The sequence below is a fragment of the Phaenicophaeus curvirostris genome, chromosome 1 (assembly GCF_032191515.1).
Source record: "Phaenicophaeus curvirostris isolate KB17595 chromosome 1, BPBGC_Pcur_1.0, whole genome shotgun sequence".
In the NCBI taxonomy this organism is placed as follows: Eukaryota; Metazoa; Chordata; class Aves; order Cuculiformes; family Cuculidae; genus Phaenicophaeus; species Phaenicophaeus curvirostris.
The window spans coordinates 42,809,149-42,833,410 of NC_091392.1; the positions used below are offsets into that span (position 1 = coordinate 42,809,149).

Genomic DNA, 24,262 nt, shown 5'->3' on the forward strand with positions numbered 1-24,262 from the left:
ATAAAAGCAGACAGTTGAACACTCATGCTTTTAAGCTCCCTCCTAACCACAGCTCCTTCTGAATTTTAAGCTTCTGTTTATAAACATAAAAACATGCAACTTAACACATCAAATACAAATAGTACTCAGGCAGGCTTATGTTTCTTTATTCTCAACATATATGAAATAAAAGCAAGAGCTGAAATATTTGATTAAGTGCCATACTTTTCAACCTTTATACCACCTCTGTGTGAATGCTTCAAGATTAGAAAACCCACCCACACACACACACCCCTCCTACCCCCCCAAACACCAAACACAGAATGTGCCGAAAGAATTGTGAAGAGTGATTTAAAACAGAAGGAAAATGTTATTTCACAATTAGACACCAAGAGGCAGGAAAAATAAGAATTAACGAGGGTAAGAACAGGCAGGCAATAATCTAACGCCAAGATTCACATTGACGCATAAGAACAGAGGGGCAACTTTAAAGGAAATAAAACAAGGATTAACAGGTAACCTCAAGAAAGCTTGGTAAGTGGAACTGTACAAAGAGAATGAACAAGACAAGCCTCAACGTCTGTGTCACTGGTTTTGAAAAAGCCACCAGAGTATGGAGAAATGTTTCTAGAGTTTCTAGACTACCTACTCAGTTCAACAATTATTTCAAAAATATTAATGAAAACTTTGAATAAAAATACATTTATCTAACACCACACAGTACAGAATCTTCTCCCTCTTCCTGCACTTATTAGTTGAGCATTACTATTAGAAACCTTGTGAAGCCACATTTTTCAGCAAAATTTTGCATACCTAGATTCTTATCATATAAAAAGTTAAAAGGGCAGAACTAGCTATTTTTCCTCTTTTTCCTTCTACACACTGAATCAAAGCCACAATTCATAAATGCCTTTCTACAAATTACTTCGGCCAAAGTCTTTCCCTCCTTGCAAACTCATAGGTGTTTACTTTCAAAGATGAAGGAACAAAGGAGGGGAAAATATTACATTTGACAGGAAAATTTTATTTGCATTTTTTTGAGAAAGAAGTTAGCAACGTAAGCTCAAAAACTCCTGTCAGTATTGAAAGAAATCAAAAGAAATATTTCAAACAGGACATAAAACTTTAGCTTCATTCTTCATTATTTTATAGCAAAGGAACAACTGAGAAACAAAGTTTAAGTGTTGTCTGTGCAATAATCCTTAACAGATGGACGAAAACAGCTGAAAAGAAATTAGCCACAAACAAGAAGCTCTGTGCATGTTCATATTTTTATAATACCAAGGCTGTTAATGAAAAAAGCCCAGTAATAATTAGTGGTAAATTAACTAACACAAAATATAATTAAAGAAAACAAAAATCATAATCCAAAAAATAGTAGAGGGTGTGGGGTTCCAAGAAGAAATGCTGGTTTTCTTCTTGAGGAAGAGAGACCCTGAAAAGCCAGAAATCAGACAACTCCTCCCCCAATTATTTTATAAAGTGAAAGGATATTTTGCTGTATGGTATTTATCAATAGATCATATGGATAAAATAGAGCCAATATTCCTTTCAACTGAGACTTCTGCATCTGCCTAAACAAACAACATTTTAAAAAACTTATTATGGCTTATGTGAAAAAGCTTGGTTCTGTATATGTTGTTTCTCCTCCTTGTGGCATTAATAATGGAAAATTATTGCAATCAAGAGCGTGCTATTGACAGGTGCCAGCTGTCTTTACCATGTTGATGCCATGTTAACAGAAAGAGTATTTTCTACAGTCTGACAACAGGGAAGAAACTGTGAGATCAAACAGTGCAACCAGTTAGGATTAAAAGCCACAGCAACAAAACTACCAAGACAGTAAGTTTCTCCAAAACCAGCCTAAAGGGCAAGGACCAAGAAAAAGGGAAAGAGCATACGCAAAAAACACTTTGCAGGGAAAGCAATCCAATGAATGACAAAAGGGTATGCTGCCAAAAGACTAAGGGAAGAATTGTAGAAACTTCCAAAGTACGCAAAATTAAGAAGAAAGGGAGCACAACTCAACTATGCCAATTAAAAAAAAAAAAGTTACAAAATTAAGTAAAGCTGTATGCATTAATACATTAATAACAGTGGAGAAAACAAACACTAAAGTGAGGACTGAGTCCATCAGTCATTTTCCTTAAGCTCCATTACCAAGAAGTTATCACTGGATTTCTGTAATTCATTTCAAGAGTGGCAAAGGCAAGCACGAAGGCCAATTTTTGTAGCAATACCATCAAGCTAACAAGAGTCAAGCAAGATATTCACCCTTCACAATGCCTGACTGAGGGATTAAATTTTCTTATCATACCTCACATAACAATACTCCATTTGAAGCACATGAATATCTAGTCTTTAAAGTGACCTCTTCAGCTCTACATGAGGCTCATTTTTTTTCTTTTTTGAAAAGTGAAGGAAACCACCTTTTTTCTTCAAGGCTTGGTCTTGTTATCTCAGACTACTATACAATCCAGGATGTTAGAAAATCTGAAACAGTTATAGAACCAAACCAGTTCACCAGGAATAAAGCATGACCTTTTTTTTTTTTTTTTTTTTGTACTCTATGATAGTTTTCATGTGTAACTTTTTAGGTTATTTTCAGACTGGTACCATAAGACAGTTAACTCTTCCAGTACCTTAATCTTGTTCAACATGAAAGATTACTTCGATGTCATTCCTGATACCCCAGAATACTTCATTGAAGTACATCTCAATGTACAATAAAAATTTAGTTCCTCAAGTTTCAGTACAGAAGAGTACGACCAAGGCTTCTTAGCGACCAGGGTGCTGACAGCATTAACATCTTGCCCAGATGCATGAGAAGAGGCAGAAACACAGAAAGCAAAAAGTGAGTGACATCTTTTCTATTTATTAAACAGTCTTTTCACTGAAGGCTCTGGAAAAAAATATTGATAACCGGTCAAGCAATCTCCAGTCTCAGGTAACTGAGACTATTACTCTAATCACCGCTTTTCCTGCAATATGTTTCCAGCAGGAACCCTTTGTCGTTCTGTGGAGTCAGAAGGGTCAGTTATCAACACTGAGATAGAGAACTTCACGTAGCAAGCCGTACTTCTCCAAAGATAAGTTATAATCATGCCTTTCCATGGTAATAAAGTCAAAACACCTTGTCATCAATAACATAACAAAGTTATCTCTAGAAGTTGATATACTTATTTTCCTTTTCCTCAGGTTCAATGCATATTTATGGAAAACAAGACAGATCAATTTTCAGCTAGAGATCAGCTTAAGACCATGTCAGAAGTGATTGTTACTGTGACATTTTGGCAAAGACACTTCTCAGCAAAATATAATACAGCATGAAAGGGATTCGGCTATACAGTCCAAAGATAATTTTCCACATCTACTTTTTCAAGTGCTTTCCAATTTAAATTCAAGCGAAGAGATGACAAGAACATTCTGTAAGACGCCTAAATGTCCACATCTTGCCAAGACCAAATTAATAAGAGAAATTCTGAATAGTGGGGAAGTACCTACCAGGTCCCTGGGCATCTTGCACTTTATATCTTAAGCTACAAACAAAAAAAAGTATTAAAATAAATTCAACAATCTTTTACTCCACCTTTTCCAACAGTATCTTTAATACTGTTGTTGAAGTCCTACGAGACCGGAGAATTAATTTCAAGACACAGGCTAAGAATGGGGCCTTCACCTGCCCTCATATATGACATAACCAAACATATTGTTACCAAAGTAGCTAGAATGTGCTTAATCCACATTATCCGATTTCATAAGACCTATGGGCCTCAAACTCAACCTCTGCAATGTTTAAGAGAAGAGCTTCAAAGCAGCTGCTAACACATAAAGTGCTCCAAGTCCTTCTTAAGTGCTAGAAAACGTCACCTTCTCTGGGTATTAACTACAGGCTCAAAAACCCCATATCTAGTGAAGGTGAAAGAATAGAAATAAAAATAGGAATAGGAATAGAAAATAGAATACAATTATCAAAAAATATATTTTTGAGAGCAGTGTAAACTAACTGGGGTTCAAAAGGATCACTGGTACTTAAATAAAGGTATAAAAACCACCTAAAAAAACACAAAAGGAAAGATCCACTGATCTGAACAATAAGTGTAACAATAATTATATATTCATCTTTTATTTACAGAGTTTTGGAATGGCTAAAATAGGAGAAATGAAAGGTCCAAATAAAATATGAATGAATAGGTATATTGGTGTCTCCAAGGCACAAAACTAACTTCTTCCAAAAAAAATCATGCCATTTGCCTGGAGGAGAAGGGGATGGGGAAATCCTGACAAATGGAAAGAAACTGAACTGTATTACTGAAGTCTTAAAACACATTTCTAAGAAATATGTGTCTTTAGGAAAAATGGCTCACTATATCATCTAAGTTTTTGTATAGTAAAGACATCATTTTAATGATAGAAGACAATGTACTTGAACATACTTTGCCTAAATTTTTATAGGATAAACCCTTCGACCATTATAGCTATAAAACTCTTCTGAGACCAGGAAAGAGAGGCTAATCATTTACACACTGAAGAAGAACCGAAAAATATACTCCAGTGAGTAGTCCTATGTACCACAGCGTGGGAAAAAGGACTAGATGTAGTCATGAGTCTTTTTTTGCTTAATATATACTGATCCTATATAGCTCTTTAATGAATAACACTGAATACCAGATGTACAAATCCAGACCTCCCACGTTCTCCAGATGACAGTTGTTTCAAATACATACTGCATATGCACTTAGGTATTCAAAGTCAGTCTAAAATATCTGGTTTGAAATCTAAGCTCACTAAGTTTTTTATCACCTAGTGCTGGACACAATCTTTGCCATGACACCCAGAGTTAAAAATGCCAAAGTAAAGCACACTTCTCATTGGAGAAAAGGTTTCAGAAGACAATTACTTCAATCTCCTTCCTGCCACACAGACAAAAAAAAAAAAGTATACACACACACATATACAGGCATCTGTGTGTATAAACATAAATATGTACACACACACAGATATTTTCTCTGGTGAGGAGTAAGCACCAGTAACTATGCTAATAAAATGAGTAATTGATAGCACCGTGATGTTTCCTCTCCCATGTCTGTCCCTCAATGAACTTTGTAATTACAACCTTGTCAAGAGATGCACTCACTGCCCGGGATGACTGCAGGTACATCCACTGCTCTGTTTTAATTTCTCAGCTCTTAAACTAGTGAGCCCTGCTTCAAAGATATTTAAAATTAACACAGTTCCTAAAGTATATGCAGGACAATTGCCAAATCTTTTCTATAATAATTAATCACCTCCTAACTTGATGCCTACATCTTAAGAAATGTTTTGTTCTATTACACCATAAAACGATGAGAACATCTCTCAAAAAACTTACAGCCTGAAAACAACACATTTTAATTTTAGCCCCTTAGTTTTTTTTCTTTTTTAGCCATTCTTTTACACAAAACTACAAGCAAACTAACAATGAATCATATTTTTGTGAAATTCAGGAGCTGTATTTTAAACACAGATCAATTGCAAAGTTAACACTGTTGAGATACTCAGGACTATAAAATAAATTCAAAAGCCTATTGAAGAATATGATAATCACTGTGTCATTATGCAAACCAAAGTAATTTGTGACCCAGCATCTGCACCTTCGGGAAGCAAGCGCAAAGCAGGACACAACCAACATCAGATTCAACAGCACACTCTATAGCCTCTTGTCCCAACACGCTATGCTGGGAATCAGAGATGCCTTTAAAAGCAACATATTATCCAGTCTCACAACAAACCACCTCCTAGAGAAGGACAAGGAAGCAAGAAGCAGAACACCTTCAATATAGATCAGTCAGTAATCCATAAATCCTGATACCTGCAGCTAGGAGCCCACACCCCCAGTTCTTTAAGTCAGTCAAGAGGGTGGGTAGGAGAGAAAGCTTAACAACCCCTTCCAGTTCCAACAGATGGAATACAATCAATGTTAGTATTTCTTCGCAAGAATTTCCTCTTTTCTTCCTGGGAGTGCCCTAAGACACATGTTCCAATCCTTAGAAGACAGCAGAAAACCCTGCCTTTCTAAAGGCCTTTAAAAACACTTTATTTAAAAATTTCTCCAGGGTAATAAATACTATTCACTTGCATGCAGGTGTTTATTGAAAATTCTACCAGTAGTCAGTATTCACTCCATTTCTCTTACGTCTCAGCCAAGCAAGCTTTTGTTCTTCCAAAACACAGTGGTGTTTACCTCACTGACCTTGGGACTGCCTTCCTCCAGTATTTCTCCCTCATCAGTTTGCATGGGAACAGGATCTGTGCAAAGCTCTGCAGAAATGCAAAATACTGCCTAAAAGATAAAAAAGAAAGATATTTTAAAAACAATTATTTTTCTGCCTTTCACAATGTTATATGAGATTGCAGTTCATGTAAGTAACACTTCTAGGATACAACAGTTAGTGCTCCCATTCTGCACAGAGCTGCTGAATTTATCTTTTACACAAACAAGCAAAGGCAACTGTTGTCCAGGATCAGACATAACTCAATTAAGAGAAAAACAGCTCCAAACAGGAATATACTTTATTTTTTTTTATTTTAAAAATACAACATTACTATTTTAAGTACTCATTTTGTTTACTCACTAAAGCTATGGTCAGTAAGGAATAATCACATGGATTAGCAATGCTGAGCAGTTCTTTCTTACTAAGAAATAGCTTTTGTCAAAATATAAGCTTCATAGATTCAGCGTACAGACAATCTAAATGTTATTAGTTTGAAAAACTGTTAAGATTTCAAGAGATCCCACAGCATCTCTCAATTCTCAGTTTAGGGAACTTTTCACAGAATCACAGAAGAGTTAGGGTTGGAAGGGACCTTAAAGATCATCTAGTTCCAACCCCCCTGCCATGGACAGGGACATCCCACAGATCAGGTTACCCAAGGCCCCATCCAACCTGGGCTTAAACACCTCCAGGGAAGGGGCATCCACAGCTTCCCTGGGCAACCTGTGCCAGTGCCTCATCACCCTCATTGTGAAGAAATTCTTCCTTATGTCTAGTCTAAATCTGTCCCTTTCCAGTTTATACCCATTCCCTCTCATCCTATCACCACAAGCCTTTATGAATAGTCCCTCTTCAGCTTTCTTGTAGGCTCCTTTCAGGTATTGGAAGTTCTCTGTAAGATCTTCTCAGAGCCTTCTCTTCTCCAGGCTGAACAACTCTCTCAGCCTGTACCCACAGAGAAGGTGCTCCAGCCCTTGGATCATCTTAGCAGTCTTCCTCTGGACCCATTCCAACAGCTCCATATCCTTTTTATGTTGAGGATTCCAGAACTGGACACAGTACTCTAGATGAGGTCTCACAAGAGAGGATCAGAGGGGCAGAATCACTTCCCTCAGGATGCAGTTTGGCCTTCTGGGCTGCAAGCGCACGTTGCCAGCTCATGTCGAGTCTCTAATCAATCAGCACCCCCAAGTCCTTCTCTGCAGGGCTGCTCTCAATCACATCATCCCCCATCATGTACTGAAAACGGGCATTGCCCCGACCCAGGTGTAGGATCGTGCACTTGGCCCTGTTGAACCTCATGAGGTTCTCACAGACCCACTTCTCCAGCTTGTCCAGATCTCTACGGATGACAGCCTGTCCTTCTCATGTGGCAACCACACCACTCAGCTTGGTGTCATCTGCAAACTTGCTGAGGGTGCACTCAATCTCGCTGTCAGTACCATTGATAAAGATATTAAACAGCACCAATCCCGGTACGGATCTCCATCTGGACTTTAAGCCATTGACCACGACTCTCTGAATACAACCCTCCAACCAGATTCTTATCCACCATACCATCCACCCATCAAATCCATATCTCTCTAATTTAGAGAGGAAGATGTTGTGGGGGACTGTGTCAAAGGCTTTAAAGAAGTCTAGACAGATCACATCCGTCGGTTTATGTATGTCCACTGCTGTGGTCACCTCATCATAGAAAGCCACTAAGTTGGTCATACCAGATTTGTCGCTGGTGAAGCTGTGCTGTCTGACATTAATCACCTCCCTGTCCTCCATGTACTTTAGCAGAGCTTCTAGGAGGATCTGTTCCATGATCTTCCCAGGCACGGAGGTGAGGCTGACAGGTTGGTAGTTCTCTGGGTTGTTTTTTCTGCCCTTTTTAAAAATGGTCACAACGTTACCCTCCTTCCAGTCACCAGGGACTTCTCCCAGTTGCCATGACATTTCAGATATCATGGAGAGCGGCTTGGCAACCACATCTGCCAATTCCCTCAGGACTCTGGGATGCATCTCATCAGGTCCCATAGACTTATAAATGCTGAGGTTCCTCCAGTTTTCCTAGACTTAATTTTAGAAATGAATATATTCCAGGTCCTAAATGGTTTTGGGAACTGATGAAATCATTCACCTTTTGACCTATGTTAAACTGGAAGTGTCGGCCTACAGCTCCCAGTATCTTCAGTATTGAATTGCTTGGTCATTTATCTCTAAAGTTTTTTGACAACACCAGTGCAGTTCCAACTCAATAAAATCTACACTCCAAACTCCATCCTTAGAACTGTAAAGTAATTTATGGAAGAATACAATGCAGTTAGTTAAGGAGACATCGGTTACAAAGATTAGAATGTATTCTACTCTAGAGGATGAGCTATCTTTCAGGGGTAATAGATCGGATTAATCAATTTAGGAAATCAAACACACCGGCAGACCTATAACATTCCAGGTATGTTGTAAGTAAGGGCTCACACTGTGTTCAAAACTCTTTTAAAGACCAGAGCTGTTGGCCTGTAATAGCTATCCTTCTCAAGACGCTGTAACTCTTCAACTGCACTAGTATTTAAAAACTATTTAAAGACTCTCCACTTCATTTTTGCACCACAGCTACAGAGCTGCTGACTCTGCCATCACCTTCACAGCAGCAATTCCAAGAAACTGACAGCTTTGGAAGTTCAAATAGTAATGAGGTTAGAAAGAGAAAGCTTGGAAATTGTTCATCTAAACACACCTCCTTCATTTCAAGGTTAAAGCCCGTTCATAATGTAAGGCTGTATGCACTGCCCATGTTTTCTGTAGTTCTGCATAGCTAGACAAAGTCTTTCATGGCTATTAAGTTGACACAGAGAATGAAGAGTATCTTCTACAAATGTAAAGGGCCTGAAGCTACAAAATTTTACATAGAACTTATTAAATCTTATAACCAACCAGCTGTTATGTTCAATAATATCATATATTCTCATACAAAGTATGAAAGCTGTAGAGACTTACAGCATAGTAATTTCCTTTTCTAGCTAAAGAGGAATGAGGATAAAGCAGAACTCTCACCTAAACCATTACCAAATATTCGGCCTGCAGCATATAATAAAAAATCAAATATATCAAATGCTAAGCAAGGCTTGTATCATGCATCTACACCAACATCCTCCTGCATACACAAGCATTTCTCCCTGCTAACCCCTCCCCTGCTCTGTGCAGGAGGAGAGGGCACCGAGCAGTCCCTGTCCATGGTACTTCATCACCCAGAGCTTCTGACACCGACCCTACAGCTTCTGGAGCTGGCAGTTTCTGAACATGATTTTGCAATATCAGCTTCAAGTAATTGGGAAGCTCCACAGACTTAGACAGATAGTCTAAGGTCTCAAAACAGCTTTGGCCAGAGAGATTGGTATGGCACTGAACTGGCCATGTTTATCTTCTGATATATTTCTCACTACCAGAGGAAAAGAAAGTTGTGAAATTTAACAAGAGTTTTCATATGCTACTCCAGGAAGAAGACAAAAAACTACCAAATAGTAGTAGAACTAGGAAATAAAACAAAACAAAAAACCACAGAAAGTCTACAAGAACAAGGATAAGCAAGCTCTCCCACAGAGGGCAGGTTAAATACACTGGAACTATCCATAGCAGAGAACAGAATAAGAAATGGAAAAAAAAGAAAAATCTATAAAAAAGCAAATGTAATGGAGAAAAAAAGGAAAGGTTTGTTCATTTAGTCTTCACTTGTACCATAATACAAGTTTTATCAGCTCTAATGTTCAAATATGTATCATGCTATTTTATACAGTGCTTAGAGTAAACTCATTCATATGCAAATGCAAGAAGGTGGAAGTTTTATAAGGTTCTGTAATTTACTGTAAAAATTCACAAGGGGAGAAGAAAATTCACCTAAATAAACTTGCATCTGGTGTGGGAAAACCCTAAGCCACAGACTGCAAGAGGTGCTGCAAGAGGAAGTTTTGCCGAACACTACCATTCACTGTATTTTTCCGCATTGCTTCTGCTTCTGTCTTCTTTCAGGAGGCAAAACATCAGGCAACAAATGAGTCCAGTTATTTACTATGATTTTTATGTCCTTTCTGCACACATGAATCTTTGATTTTCACATCTCCTGGTAAGAGTGCAGCATTTCTAGTGCCTTTATGGCCCAAACGAGGCATCTGGGAATTCCTGGATCCATGGGAAACTACCACCATGGCAGACGTTTGTAGCAGTCTAACAACTGAAGATAACTTCTCAGCCAAAGTGATTTCTTAGTAGCAGCATATGAAGAAACACTATTATCATACGTTGCTGACACAGCCTCTTCAGCTCTCTAGCTTCTGAACAGAGGGCTAAAAGTCAGAGGGTAGACAGGCAATCAAAATTTGTATGTGTCCTATAGGACTGGATAAAAGGCCAAATGCCAAGAGACATTTATTTACTTATTTCCAAAATATGGTTGCCAGATTCCCATGGAATAAAAATACGTAAAGTTTATAGATAGTGCATTTAGATTTCCAGATCTGACATCTATCCAAGTCACCCTTGGAAAAAGTCGAAAGTATGATAATCCTCCTCTTCCATTCTTGCATATATCCACCAAAACTACTTCAGTTAGGACTCAAGTTCCCTAGTCTTTTTATTTACCTGGTGTCTTCCAGTAAAATCAAACAACTTCAGCTTGAGTGAGGACTCCGAGGAAGGCCTGGCAAATAGCAACACATGCTTGCCTAAAACTGGTAAAAGCTCCTTAAAATTTAACTCCTTTAAATCTCATATAGTGATGAGAATCTATTTTCAAAGGTAAAAACACTCGTTAATATGAACTAGCTGCAATTCTTATGAACTTTAATACCTATTATAATATTGTCCTGTCATAAAACAATATGGCTTTGGGACAATCCAGTTTGATATTCGGTCCTATTCATATTCCACCTCTTTCTGCAGCAAAGATGTACACATTTCATTCAGTGGTATCAGGATGATGGATGCAGCTACCACTTATAAGTTCAGTGGAACAGTGTTGAGCACCTGATGAAAACTCTTCACTAGTGTACTGTAGCCCATTCTCACAAGTGAAACCCCAGTCAAATTCCCATATGCTTATAGAATCATAGAATAACCAGGCCGGAAGAGACCCACCGGACCATCGAGTCCAACCATTCCTATCAATCACTAAACCATGCTCCTTAGCACCTCGTCCACCCATGCCTTAAACACCTCCAGGGAAGGTGACTCAACCACCTCCCTGGGCAGCCTCTGCCAGCGCCCAATGACCCTTTCCGTGAAAAATTTTTTCCTAAAGTCCAGCCTAAACCTCCCCTGGCGGAGCTTGAGGTCATTTCCTCTTGTTCTGTCCCCTGTCACTTGGGAGAAGAGGCCAGCACCCTCCTCTCTACAACCTCCTTTCAGGTAGTTGTAGAGAGCAATGAGGTCTTCCCTCAGCCTCCTCTTCTCCAGGCTAAACAACCCCAGCTCTCTCAGCCGTTCCTCATAAGGCCTGTTCTCCAGCCCCTTCACCAGCTTCGTTGCTCTTCTCTGGAATCCCTGAAAACCAGTGAACAGGGTGCTTCTTCAGACCTCCTTTTCCCCCCACAGACAGAAAGGTCCGCTACTCAGAAATACCAGGTCTTCATTAGCAAGAGAGAGTTGGAATTCGAATGTCTTCAAACTTCTGTTCATCAAGCAGGTGTCACTGGAACTAATCACCTTATGTAATACAACAGTCTTTCATACTGCAATGCTTTTTCTTAAGATTGTCAGCAGCAATCAAATATGGACTAAAGTGCAAAATTGTTGTTCTTTTGATATAGAAGAAAAAATATTTCATGCTTCTCAAGAGTAGCAACAGAAGCACTTATTAATGTAAAACCCATTGCAGTTCCTATGAATGCCAAAGGCAAAATTGTATATAGCCCATGGGAAAAATCCTGAAAGACAGGAAGGCTGTGCAAACGGTCACCGTTAGAGACAGTTGGGAAGCTGCAGCAGGCCCCAAACTCTCTCACAGGAGCACAAAGCAAAACTGTCCTACAAACGCTCTTGGCCAAGATGGTGATCTTGTATATATAGTATATTTGGGAAAAAAGCAGCTAGAACAAGGCAGCACTGTAAGGAACTATGAAACTATGCTTATTTGACACAATCACATTGATACATGACTGCAATCATTAGCCTCTATCTAGGTATGCAGACAAAAAAAGTGTTATTTTTTAACAGATGGTCCTGCCATATTATATCTAATTACTACTGCTTTACATTACATGGAGTTTGTTACCAACGTACAAAAGCAACATAAAATTTAACATATGGAAAAGGAACAGAGTATTTTTTGTCATTTTAAATGCAAGTAGAGAGGTACTGAGATGAAAGCAAGAACATCCAAAAGACAAACAAAATTTGAATGTAACTTCAATGCTTGTAGGAACTAACCACTTACCAATTGCAGTGACTTTAAAATCTCATCATAAATTAGTTTATTTTCAAAGAAAACCACCATAGGTATCAATTTCAGCTGACAAAAAGTCCACAGCCAAACCCACAGGAAGTAACACACTAGAAAGTATATGAAAACAGCAATATATCCTACAGCTGGTCAAGAAAAAGTACAGGCTAATGTTTACACACAACTTTGAAGACCTCAATAGTGACCTTTGGTTGATTTTTACCTTTGACAGTTTCCAAGGGCTGCCGAAGCCCGCGAGGATCTGTCCTGGCTACATTCAGTGCAAAAACGAAACCCTACAAGGAGACAAAAAACAATTTAAAAGGTCAGCCAACTATGGGCATTACTAGATAAAACCATATAAAGAGCCATTTTTCTCTAAAGCTTAGCAACCCTTACAGCAAAAGCTAAATTAATCTTAATGAAATCATGTAAGGTAAACAAAAACTTGTAATCGCAAAAGCAGCATTACAGTCCGCTCTCCCTCCCCTGTCATTTACGCAACACTGGGGAAAACAGAGAAAAGAACTGCAGTTAGGGCTACAATTAAGGAGAGAGGTACCTTTCTCCTCACTGCTCTTCCACTTTAACTGGCACCCCACTCCAGGAAATTATTCTTCGAAGGCAAGAAATATATTTATATTTATATATATGCTGAATCTTAGGCTCAAATTTAGGCTCAAGTTTTAGCAGATTTAGGCTTATATAGAATAAAATTGGACCATGGCTGGAAATGCATCTTTACCGCACAGAAAATGTTAAAAAAAATATTGTTCACTGTTTCCACATATTTAATATCCTCACCAACCACCAGACAACTGATAACAACAATTGGTTTTGTGAAAAAGTAAGAATCGTTGTACTGTGACACATCAAACCACTTAAGAGGTATCTTATATCTGCACCTACAGCATTTAGTCTGCTGGCTGATGAGCTTGTTCTGAGTCTTCATTAAATACTACAGGTAACAGGCCTGGCACTGAAGTCTAAATGTGCCTTGCACAGTGCTGCATGGCAGAAATCTCAAACTGATATAAAGCAGGCAATTTTCCCTTCCAAGGATTTACTGTCACTCTCTAAGTTTCTGTAAACTTTGCAACAGAAACCACTTGGGAGAAAAAAGGGCTAACATTTCCTCACAGGTAAATAAGAGGAAAAATAATGTTATCGTTTAAACTAGACAATGCAGATTTTGTATATGTGCTGAAAGTGTTATTTGTTTGGCAGCAAATTACAATTCGCTCATTATTACTCATCATTTTGTCCCTCTCACAACAGTTTTGAACTGTTTACTTATTACACAGAGGCACAACATTTAAGTGTTCTTTTTTTTCAACCAGAAAAGGAACATTCAGTCAAAGTACTATCAAAGCAGAGGTGCAACGTGCTCAGTCTTCTCACTCACTCTGAAGCAGTTCTCCAAGTGAAAAACCTACACTAAGTACATCATCACCTTAATATTATGATGTCCAAAAAGTATTAGCAACCTTGTAAGTCCACGCCTAAACTGAGAATGTTTTCACCAGGCAAGGCACTTAAAATCAGTTAGAAACTAAGGCTCTGGAGACAGAAGTCTAATAAAAATCAAACTCTTGAATACCTTTATATTAGAAGGAAACATACTCTAAAAAGAGTAAGAAGCCATAACAACTACCACTCCACAGTACTTCCTCTAGTGAAAAAAAAACAACGACCCACTGCCTTCATCTTAGTGAAATAAGTAAAGCAATCCGCATTTACCTGGCTTCACTAGACAGCCGAAAATTAAAGAAATAATTCTGCTACTGAAATATATTTAAAATAATATGTAGAGGTAAGAGTAACCCACTCTGTTGTCTGCAAGATTTCATTTTTTTCCTATTAATTTCCTAATCTATAGAAAAAATGAAAAACTGATTCCCTAGCTGAATGTTAAATCTCCCTAAAACATCTCAAATATCCAGCCAAGCCATTTAACACACTTATTAATCCACACAGTTAAGCACACAATACTTCAAAGGCTGTTGTTGACATAGCAGTTTTATCTTGTGTATCTGACATATATCACCATCCAATGAGAGTATCAGCCAAAAAGCAAGACTAATGAAGCATCTGTGCACTTTCTGACAGCACAGTAGCTGAAACTGGAGTATAGGAAATACTGCAGAAGCTGGCCAAAAAGCAGCTTTTCTGAGAAAGGGACTGTTGCAGGCTGGACACTGAAATAGCACAGCATTAGTATCTAGCAAAAGCATTCAAAGTTCCAGACGTACCACCACATGCTTATGGATCACTAATGTCTCCATGGGAAAAGAGAGAACTGCTACTAATTATGTCAATCTGTCTTATCTCATTACAGAATCTTACTCATGAAGGAGTATGGATTCCTATACCTAATTGAAAAAAGCCTCTCATCAGTACCTATCTGACTTTTGAAAGACATGAGACAAGAAAAGACTGATCATCACCCTCCCCTTACTCTGACAAATTTAGACCTATGTTTCTATAGCAGTAAAGATGTTAATTAGCAAAATCAGAGCAGCACAAGACAGTATAATCCAGTGGAAACAGTTTGGGTTAAAGACAGAATGCACAGTGTAGCTGAGTGGGACTGCAAAGACGTTACAGCACAGAGAATGTCAGTGTCTACCTCCCTCAGAGTAGAATTTAAATATCATGCATACATCTCCTCCCAGTTCTAATCCTCAGAGCAAGTATTTACTGCTGGCAGCCAGGGCGTCAGAATGCATCAACCAGCTTGCCTGGACTGCAGACATCGGGAAAGTGTTAGCCAGGAAAGCAGACACAGTTTGATTAGGAAGCCAGAGGGGAGAAAAAGAAAAAAAAAAAAACAAACAAGAAAACCTCACCCACAATTTAGGCACCATTCCTCTGACAGAACAAAGAGGAGACCTCCCTCTTCTCTCAAAGAACAGTGACAGTTCATAACCAAGTATTAATCAGCGAACTCCAACACTTACTTATTCGTTCAATCACCCAGACACACTGAAAGATCAGTTTCAGTCTCTATTATATTGCAATAACAGAAACAATTCATTATACCTACATACTCCTGGTTTAAACATGTTAAGTCCTACCCTGACAGACTAGAATTGTATGCACGTGCATTGTAACCCCCCAAATATTCTGCATGTATTTCTAGTTCCAATACAGTCAAGCACAGCAATTTGCTTAGCTGGGTTATAGAACCTATGTAGCAGCAGAAAACCCTGTATGGAATCAGGACTTCCACTCTAGCTTTTTTTCTACAGTACTTTTTAGGGTGCAGCATGTCTTTCCACATTCGTGCACTAAGTTCTTCACTTAGAGTAAATACTTCCTTTCTGGTCACCTCACATAAGCTGCCTCTGTAGGAACAACAAAATATTCCAGGTGCATAGAACTGAAAGGAACAGGCTGCCATCTGGGAAATATTTCCTTCAAATTCTTACCCCCAGACTTCCATGCAAATCTGTAGTAACAGTAAGCACTGGTAGCATGTGCAACAGAATTTCCTACTATGAGATTTGACAACAGTAGGAAGCTCTAAAAATGTAATTTCTATTCACAACTCTGAAAAAACATGGGGTGAAACTGATCTGTTGCATAAGAACTGAGAGAACACACAGGGATGTGTTCAAGGAAAGTGATTATGTAACCCTACAATAACTCCTGAAATGTTATGTGTAAAAATTAATCCATTACCTGCCAATTGTCAGGTATTCAACCCTATTTCAAAATAACATATGAGGAGCACTGAACTGGCTACACAAGTCCATTTCAAATCATTCAGATTGCACCACTCTGTCTTAACCACAGCTAGAATTAAATACTCCAATTTTGGTTTTGCAAAATGTGACCAACTTCCAGGAATGAAAAAGGTCCAGAACTATCGGTTTACCAACATCCACCCAAGTTAACATCACTAAAATCTAAATTATTGCAGTTGTTGTTACTCAGGCACCATAAAAGAAAGGTTTGTTGTGAAGGCAACCAACAGGGGGCACATTTCTAAAGTCACTGCGTCATCTTGTTGGCTACTGCTCATGCGCAATGTACAGCATTATCTAGTGACAAACTGCTCCTGTCACTGGACTACCTGTCATAAACGGAACATTTTTTTCCTGAGCTTCTAGCATTAACTAAGAGCTCTCTGGGCAAGATTTCCATTAAATAATTTATGACTAACAACAGTACATTTAGAGATAAAAAGGCAGTCTTTGCTGCCACTGTGGTTTAACTGTCCCCTTGCTAAGTGGGTAAACATTTGACGGCAGCAAATCTTAATTTTAAATGTTTTGTTGTGGAATGATTCTGATAAGGCGACCAAGAGCACACTCTGCTCAAAAGGCCTCAAACTATCTACAAATATCACTCACAAAAACCATCTGCTGACATAACTACACAAAGACATCACATAACCAACTACAATATTGGGAAGATGGCTTAAAGGTATTCGCAAATTCAAAACTATACAGAAATACTTCATGGTGGTTTTTTTTCCATCTACAGCACACTAGCACTGTAACAGTCAGGATTTACCATAAAAATTACCCAGGACAACCCAGGTCTCAGCGTGGGGAGTCCTCTACTTCACTTTTCAAGACTGAATAGGGAGATGTAACTTGTAATCAGTTAGAAATAATTCCTAGGAGGAGGAGAGATGCTACTGGTGCTTGAGAGAGATTTACAATCTCTTTCTTTCACCTTGTTTAGAACCATCTTTCACCTTGTTTAGAACCATCTCTTTGCATTAGTTAGGTGGAAGGAAATCCAGGAAGGATTAGCACTTCAAGGAAAAGTGAACTAAAGATATAACTCTAAAAAAAGCAGCCAGGAGGAACAGGAAAAGACAGAAATGCTCAGCCTCTTGTGAAAAAAAGAAAACCCAGAAAACGACATTCAGCAACAGCAACTGAGTATTCCACAAAAATCACTGTGGTGTTCTACATTAAAACATGACACATGATAAAATGTCTGTTCTGTTTCACTCAGCGTTGGCTGCACAACTTCATATTTTGTTTAATATTAACTTCTCTGCACTGATGTTTTTTGTGCTATATGGAAAATGGTTCAGACGTTAACGTAGATATGACAAAGCCACTTTCAACAAGATAAGTAACTTGCAACAGATACCATGTACATTTGTCTGTACAGCATTGCTAAGGGAACATGAATATAGAAGGGCTACACAGAAGTTACATCATTAACCTATACATACAAAACAAGCCCTAACTCACAGCACAGAAGTCTTTTCACATCAACAGCCCAAATATAAATTAGCAAACCACCTTCATAAAATAGAACACTCCTGAAGATGCCAGCATTTTTTGCGGAAATTACACGAGCTGCTCAAGCAACTCCAAACATTAACAACAACAACAACAACAAAAAAACCAACAAAAAAACCTCACTAAAGAATGTCTTCATACAAAAAACAAGTGCAAAAAGATGCTTCTCAAATAACTTCTATGGGTTTTTTTCTGAGCAAATAAGTAATATTTCTTAACTTGTGCCTACAAAAAAAAAAAATCTTTAAAAAAGCAAAAAATTTTATTCATTTGCTCACCTGGCTACTTGATAATCGGTTTCAAGCAAGTAAAGAAAGGCAGCCCTGGACTGCACAAACACGGCCCTAAATCAGACTTTCTATTTAGAAAATCCTGTTCCTACCTTTTGAATGTGAAGACAGCTTTGAAACATGAGCTGAAAACAGAACATTACATTGCCACCTTCCCAGCGTTCCAAAACATTTACATAAACAACTTCCAAGGTGCTAAATGTTTCTCCTCCCACTAAAGGAAAAAAAAAAAAGTGTATTTAAAAATGTTTTGCTTACACCTTTTTGTGACTTTCTACTGCACAAAGCAACATAAAAATTCACTTCTTTCCCGCTCATCCTGGTTTTGCCGAAGAATCCATTAAAGGCTACAATAAACATTAAAAGTATTTTGTCTCTCTCACCAGCCTATCCTACGCTACAGATCACTTCTCAGCTACAATCAAGGTTACATCCCCACTATAATCAGCCCAAGGCTGCCCACAATCTTAAAATTTCCCAAGTCCTTTGTGTGCTGTCCCACTAACTATTCTGCTTGGCTGAAGCATATAGATACACATGCGTTTACATACATATGCACACAGGCATATTCGTGTGTGTATATATATATATATGTAATAAACATCCTCAAAACTATTTGCACTTTTTCCTCTTCAAGTCCTTCACCACTCTGCCACAGTGTTACAGAAAAATATAGAAACTGAAGTTGTCAAGAGTACCCTTTATCCAAATTCTTGAATCACACTCTACTTCCACCTATTTCTCGTCTTTGACTGTAGCCTCTTTGGAGCACGGAACATTCCCCTTGCTCTCTCCCCTCTCCAATCTGCCTGTGACAGTCAGCAGCACAGTAAGAGTTTTGGTGACGACTGGAGTATCTAGGATCTAAAAACACGATGAGCTGAGAACACTGGCTATTTTTGATGCTCCATATCAAAGTTTTACCCAGAGCATACAATAAAAGAAAATTTTAGTAAAATTGTAAACAAACTATTGCTATAAAACACTCACTGTCTTCAATTGTTCATCTTCCATTCTCTTAGGTCTTGCAAGCTAATGCTTTCCAGCCACAGAAAACGGGGCTATTTCACACTGCTAATACTGCTTTGGCTTGATAATGGTAGCAAGGCTCCAAATCCTAACAGCACACCAGCAGTCATTAACATGAGTATTATTATTATCTTGTAATTTAATAGTGCCCTAGTGGGGAAAAATGGGGATGTGGTCAATGTGCTCCAAGTGCCAGCAATCCACATACACTAGCATTCCCAGCGCTCCAGTATGGCTGAAGCAAAACCAGTACACTGATAGCAGGCCTTTATTTCAGGACATCTGCAAGATGACAGAAAGTCTTCAGAATACAGAGGACTTGAGTTTCCCGAAGAAGAGGTGAAGAGAAAGAAGGAGGAGGCATGTTGTACTAGACCAGAGACTTAAATGCTTCTGTCCATTTTAAGCAGAACATTATGATGAGAGGGAAGTCTACTTCTCAACAGCTTGACTTTAAACCTGAAGGCTATAAATAACTATACTGCTGATAATCCCAACAGAATCATCCCATCAGATTGTTCGTACCACAAAACACAACTAGGATCAAAGGTTGCTTTTTGAGCCAAAAGTAAGAGTCATCCAAGTCCTAAATACAGCACGTTTATCAAAACCAGCAGTAGTAACTAAATTAAAGCTGATAAGGTGAGTAGCAGGCAAGTGCCCAGGAAAGGGGGAGGGGCAGTTTATCCATTGAAACATTTAAATGGCAACTTTGGTAGTCATAAGAGTTAAATATAGCATTACTAAAAATCATTCAAATGCATCACAGGATTGATGCAGAAGGTAGTGCAACTTTCAAACTCTTTAGAGTTAGTTCTTACTATTTTCCCGTATTATAATTAGAAGAGTATCAAACCATCCATTTTTTGGTTTACAATAAGAGCTGCATTGTTAGGAAGTCCATGCCAGTGCCGCAACAACAGTGCTAAGTCCTACAGCAGTGATGACAGAAACACCCACAGCCTGTTGAACACAGTGAAGTTCTACATCATGGCACAACATTTTGCAATAGAGCTTTGGGGAGACGCTTAGAGCCAGACTTGAGCTGAGAAGGAGCCAGGAGGACTAGGGATGCAGAAGACGAGAATGAAGCTTAAGTCAATTTGGTTTGTTTTTTTTCACTTCACGCTTTGCTGGTTTACACCCTGAAACTTTCCAAATAAATGTTCCGTATTTACCACATTTCTAATCATTAATTACTAAGATTTTTGTTTTACACAGACATTTTCACTTCCTACTAACATGACTAGATATGCAGAGAAGTCCAAGATCTTAGCACTATTATTCTCAAAGAAAACAAATACTGACTTGTTAAGAAAATAATTCTGATAATTGCATACACCAACTTTCAACATAACCAGCTGCCAAGTTCAGCTTCATCAGTATTTATAGCTTGACATCAGTCTGAATTGTACTTTTCAGCTACTTAGACAATCTAAGAAAGGAACAGAAAAGTAATTTTAAAAAATCTGCTCTATACTCAACAATGCTACTTCAATCTTCTCCAAAGAAATGAGGGAATAAGCTCATTTTTTATGTTTTTTTTTTAACTTGAAAACAAAATGGAAGTTATTAGTAATACAAACCCAGTCTTCAACACTGTAATCTCTGATAAACACGCTCAGTTAGAAACTACCAAATCTGAAACTACTTGCCAGAAGAGCTTTGGACCTGCTCAAGTACATATAAGATCTGGGCCCTAAATGTTCAGTCTTTTTGGTCTGACACAAAACAGCTCAACATTCACATCTTTCCTCTGCAAGTGGTGTCTGCAAAATAGCTAACCTATCTTTACTATACACAAGTCTGACTTTAGGCTACCTACTTGCAATACGTGACAATTTTCACAGTCAAGCTTTCCCACCATTATCTAAAAACCTAACTCTGGAAATTTGCTCCTAGGTTTGAATGGTTTTCACTTTTACATGTTGATTTTTATTCACCATTTATTCAATTTGAAACTGCAGTAATAAAACTTCCCAGTTACTTTCTCAGTTAAAACTTCGTAAAACGAAAGTTACTGAAGCAGGGGCAAGTGAAGCTGACAGTACCCACACACAAGGCAGTACCAGATTATCTAGTTACTTAAACTGGTGAAACTAGCATTATCCAGTGTGGAGAAGTACAGGGTTAGAGCTGGAGACAGAACAGACCAATTATGCCACTGTATTGTTGCCTTGAGGCCAACACGATGTTACCCTGTCAGGAGCATTTCCCACTACTTATTAGTGAATGTTAAAAGTATTTGATACAATGGGACTTCTACCCTTTTTCCTCCAGAGACACATCTCCACAAGCTAATTTACTTTTCAATCAACAGGAAGTCTTTCTCAATTTGAATCCGTTTTCTGCAATTCTTAAACTGCCAAGGACAGAGAAAAGAAAGAAACTCGGCCTTTGAATATGAAAGAACCAGAGGAGTTAACTTCCAACAAAAGACAAGATTATCGGCCAGTTACCCGTGCTTCTCAGTGTACTTTAAAAATTAAAAAGGCTGAGCAAAGAAAGTTATAGACAGACGATTTACTGCAACCAAGTCCTTTAAAAAGTGAGTGAAAAAGCCTAGCTGTGCAGTAAAAACCAGTTTTTTCCCTTTCAAGTACCATTCAGCAAAGTGAGTGCTGTCAGAAAGATAAGTAACTTTCCCCAAATCTTATTAAATATGCTTAATATTAGTAAATAACAGAAAAACAACTAAAATCGGCACGTTCTTCATGCTGTCACCACACCAGCCACAAAAAGTGGACGAGCAGATTCTAAAGTGCCCAAACGTTTATCCATGCTAAAAGCACAGCTACGTTTAAACTACCCTCAAAATTTAAGCTTTAGTATCCCACTTTGTGTTTGAAGGGCTAGGAAACAGACAAGCCGCGCCTGTATAAAATCACCACAAAAAAAGACCCTATATGAGACAATTTATTAATTAAAAAAAATTATATTAATACTTTCTCTAAATTTGTATTACATACTGTATTACTTGAGTCACAGTGTGTAAGCAACAGAAATCCCAGGCATTAGTAAAGATAGTGAATGTATAGGTGATGTAACCTTCTACAAAATGTAACTTCTGGGAAAACATTTAAATCACGAAGTTATGGTACTGCTGTATAATAAACATTTTCTCACTACAGCCAACAGCAGAATCCAAGATGTACTCTATGCCACTTCAACTGCCTCCATAAAGAGTCATCAGATTATTTCTAAAGATCAAAAAAGCGTCCCAGAAGAGAGGTAAGAGGTTTGCAAATGCAAAAGCCAAGAGCTGGACAACATGTTTCTCCTCAGCCACGCACAGATCACAAGACATCCAAGTTTATAATCAGACCATGCTGACACAGAGCTGCTGGGTAATTAATATCTCTTGGCTGTAAGACACAGCAAGACAAGAAGGCCTAGTCCTGCTAGCACTGGTGGATCGCCCCAGAGTCAAAGCATGATCAGTCCACAGCAGACTGGCAAGTCCCTGGAGAGTTACTTATGTCCTCTAGAGGTGAATCCCTTTCCTACCAGATGTGCGATACAGCCATGAGGTATTTGCAGAGTGGTCACAGGGCCAGGGAAATTGGTGGTGACACCTCTAAGCAGCCCAGATGTTTCTCAATTCTGATTATATGCAGACTTAAGAGATCAGCATTAAAACAAGAATGCCAGCATACAGCTTTTCAAGCATTTATAGTCTTCATTCAAAATCATAGGTTCAACTTAACTGGTGAAACGTTCCCACAAAGTCTACTTTTGCCACATGAAGAACATAGTAGAGAACTGCAAGGCACAACCAGTGTTTGCTCCAAGAAAAAAACAGAGAAACTCAGTGAAAAAAACCCCTGCAACTCTAGGATACAAGATGATCAAAGGAAAAGGAAGAAGAAAAAGAGGCTTGAATGAGAAAATCGCTAAACTTAACAGAAGAAAGTTAACAGCATTCATAAAAACTACGTTCTACCAAATCAAAAGGCTTAAAAGAATGAATTTTTCCTAATACAGAATAGGCTTCACTAACAAAAAAAAACCCCAAAAAACATTACTAAAAAACCCTTTGTCAAGTTAGTTTTCACTTCTTATAATGCTGTCAAGAGCTAAGATGAAATTATAAAAATTAAATGCAAGTAAAAACATTTAATGACTCTTTACTTCACTACTCATTTAGATGGCTTAGAGGGCTTCCCCTCACACAGGCAACATGATATTATTTTATCACCTTTTGCCTAATCCTCTATCTAAAATTATCAAGTCTTTATTTTGCAACTTTGCTTCTTATCCTTTCATCCCCTAATTAGCTTTTGAGTCTTCAATCTTCTGCCCATCAGGTTCAAAATATGTTGACTACCAGCTTACACATTTATTCTGACAGTGTCCTATAGCTTGCAGCGTGACTGCTGCACTATAGTACCCCTCCTTTCTCCTTACAAGCAGCTTCTCCACAGACCTAAAAGCTAAAACGGGTAAGAGCTACTTTCAGATGCATTTTGCCCTTTTAAACAGACATTTAAAAGTTTTTAAACAATGGGAGTCTCAGATAGCACACTGATTTTCTTCATAGATTTTTTTCCACAGAGGAACTATTGTGTTTTTCCTAATCCACAGATTTCAAATCAGGAAATACATGCAAGATATCTGATTTCAGAACAACTAAAGCTGGCAGGGCCCAGAAACGCAATCCGTACTGAGTAGCTGAAACTGGAAAAGGTCATCTCCATAGCTCAGTACCATGGTAAACACAGAGACCATCCAAACTCCAACCACAACCCTGACACTGATGAAAACTTTAAAACCTCAGAACATTCCCCCACAACATGATGCTAACCATAATAAGTGCAAAGCCACCCCCTCCCTCTTACCGCTATAAGAAGGCAAAGGGAAAATTATTTAATGTACTCGACTGCCTACTGCTCTAAAGGAGAAATTATAAATAAAACACACCAGTGCTTTGCAGCAAAGCATGCGTACTCCCCTGAAGAAGAAAGAACAACTAAAAGTGCAATGCAAAGAAGGTAGGAACAGTAAGGCAGAGAAATGCAA

At 38.4% G+C, this 24,262-nt stretch overlaps 2 protein-coding genes across 14 annotated transcripts in view; one reads left to right on the top strand and one right to left on the bottom strand.

The window, feature by feature from the left end:
* Nucleotides 1–24,262, top strand: part of MRTFA (myocardin related transcription factor A) — a 506,306-nt gene that overhangs the window by 252,874 nt on the left and 229,170 nt on the right. The gene's annotated exons all lie outside the window — the stretch shown is intronic.
* The window catches only part of TNRC6B (trinucleotide repeat containing adaptor 6B), a 133,951-nt gene that overhangs the window by 105,548 nt on the left and 4,141 nt on the right, over nt 1–24,262 (bottom strand). For 11 of the 13 annotated variants that reach the window (XM_069855389.1, XM_069855299.1, XM_069855308.1 and 8 more), the window contains 2 exons: nt 12,878–12,950; nt 6,203–6,301 (listed from right to left, as the gene is read on the bottom strand). In XM_069855389.1, coding sequence (XP_069711490.1) covers nt 6,203–6,246 — 44 coding nt within the window. In that variant the 5' untranslated portion in view covers nt 6,247–6,301; nt 12,878–12,950. The remainder of the gene's footprint in view (nt 1–6,202; nt 6,302–12,877; nt 12,951–24,262) is intronic. The other 2 variants (XM_069855325.1, XM_069855284.1) reach the window with 1 other exon arrangement.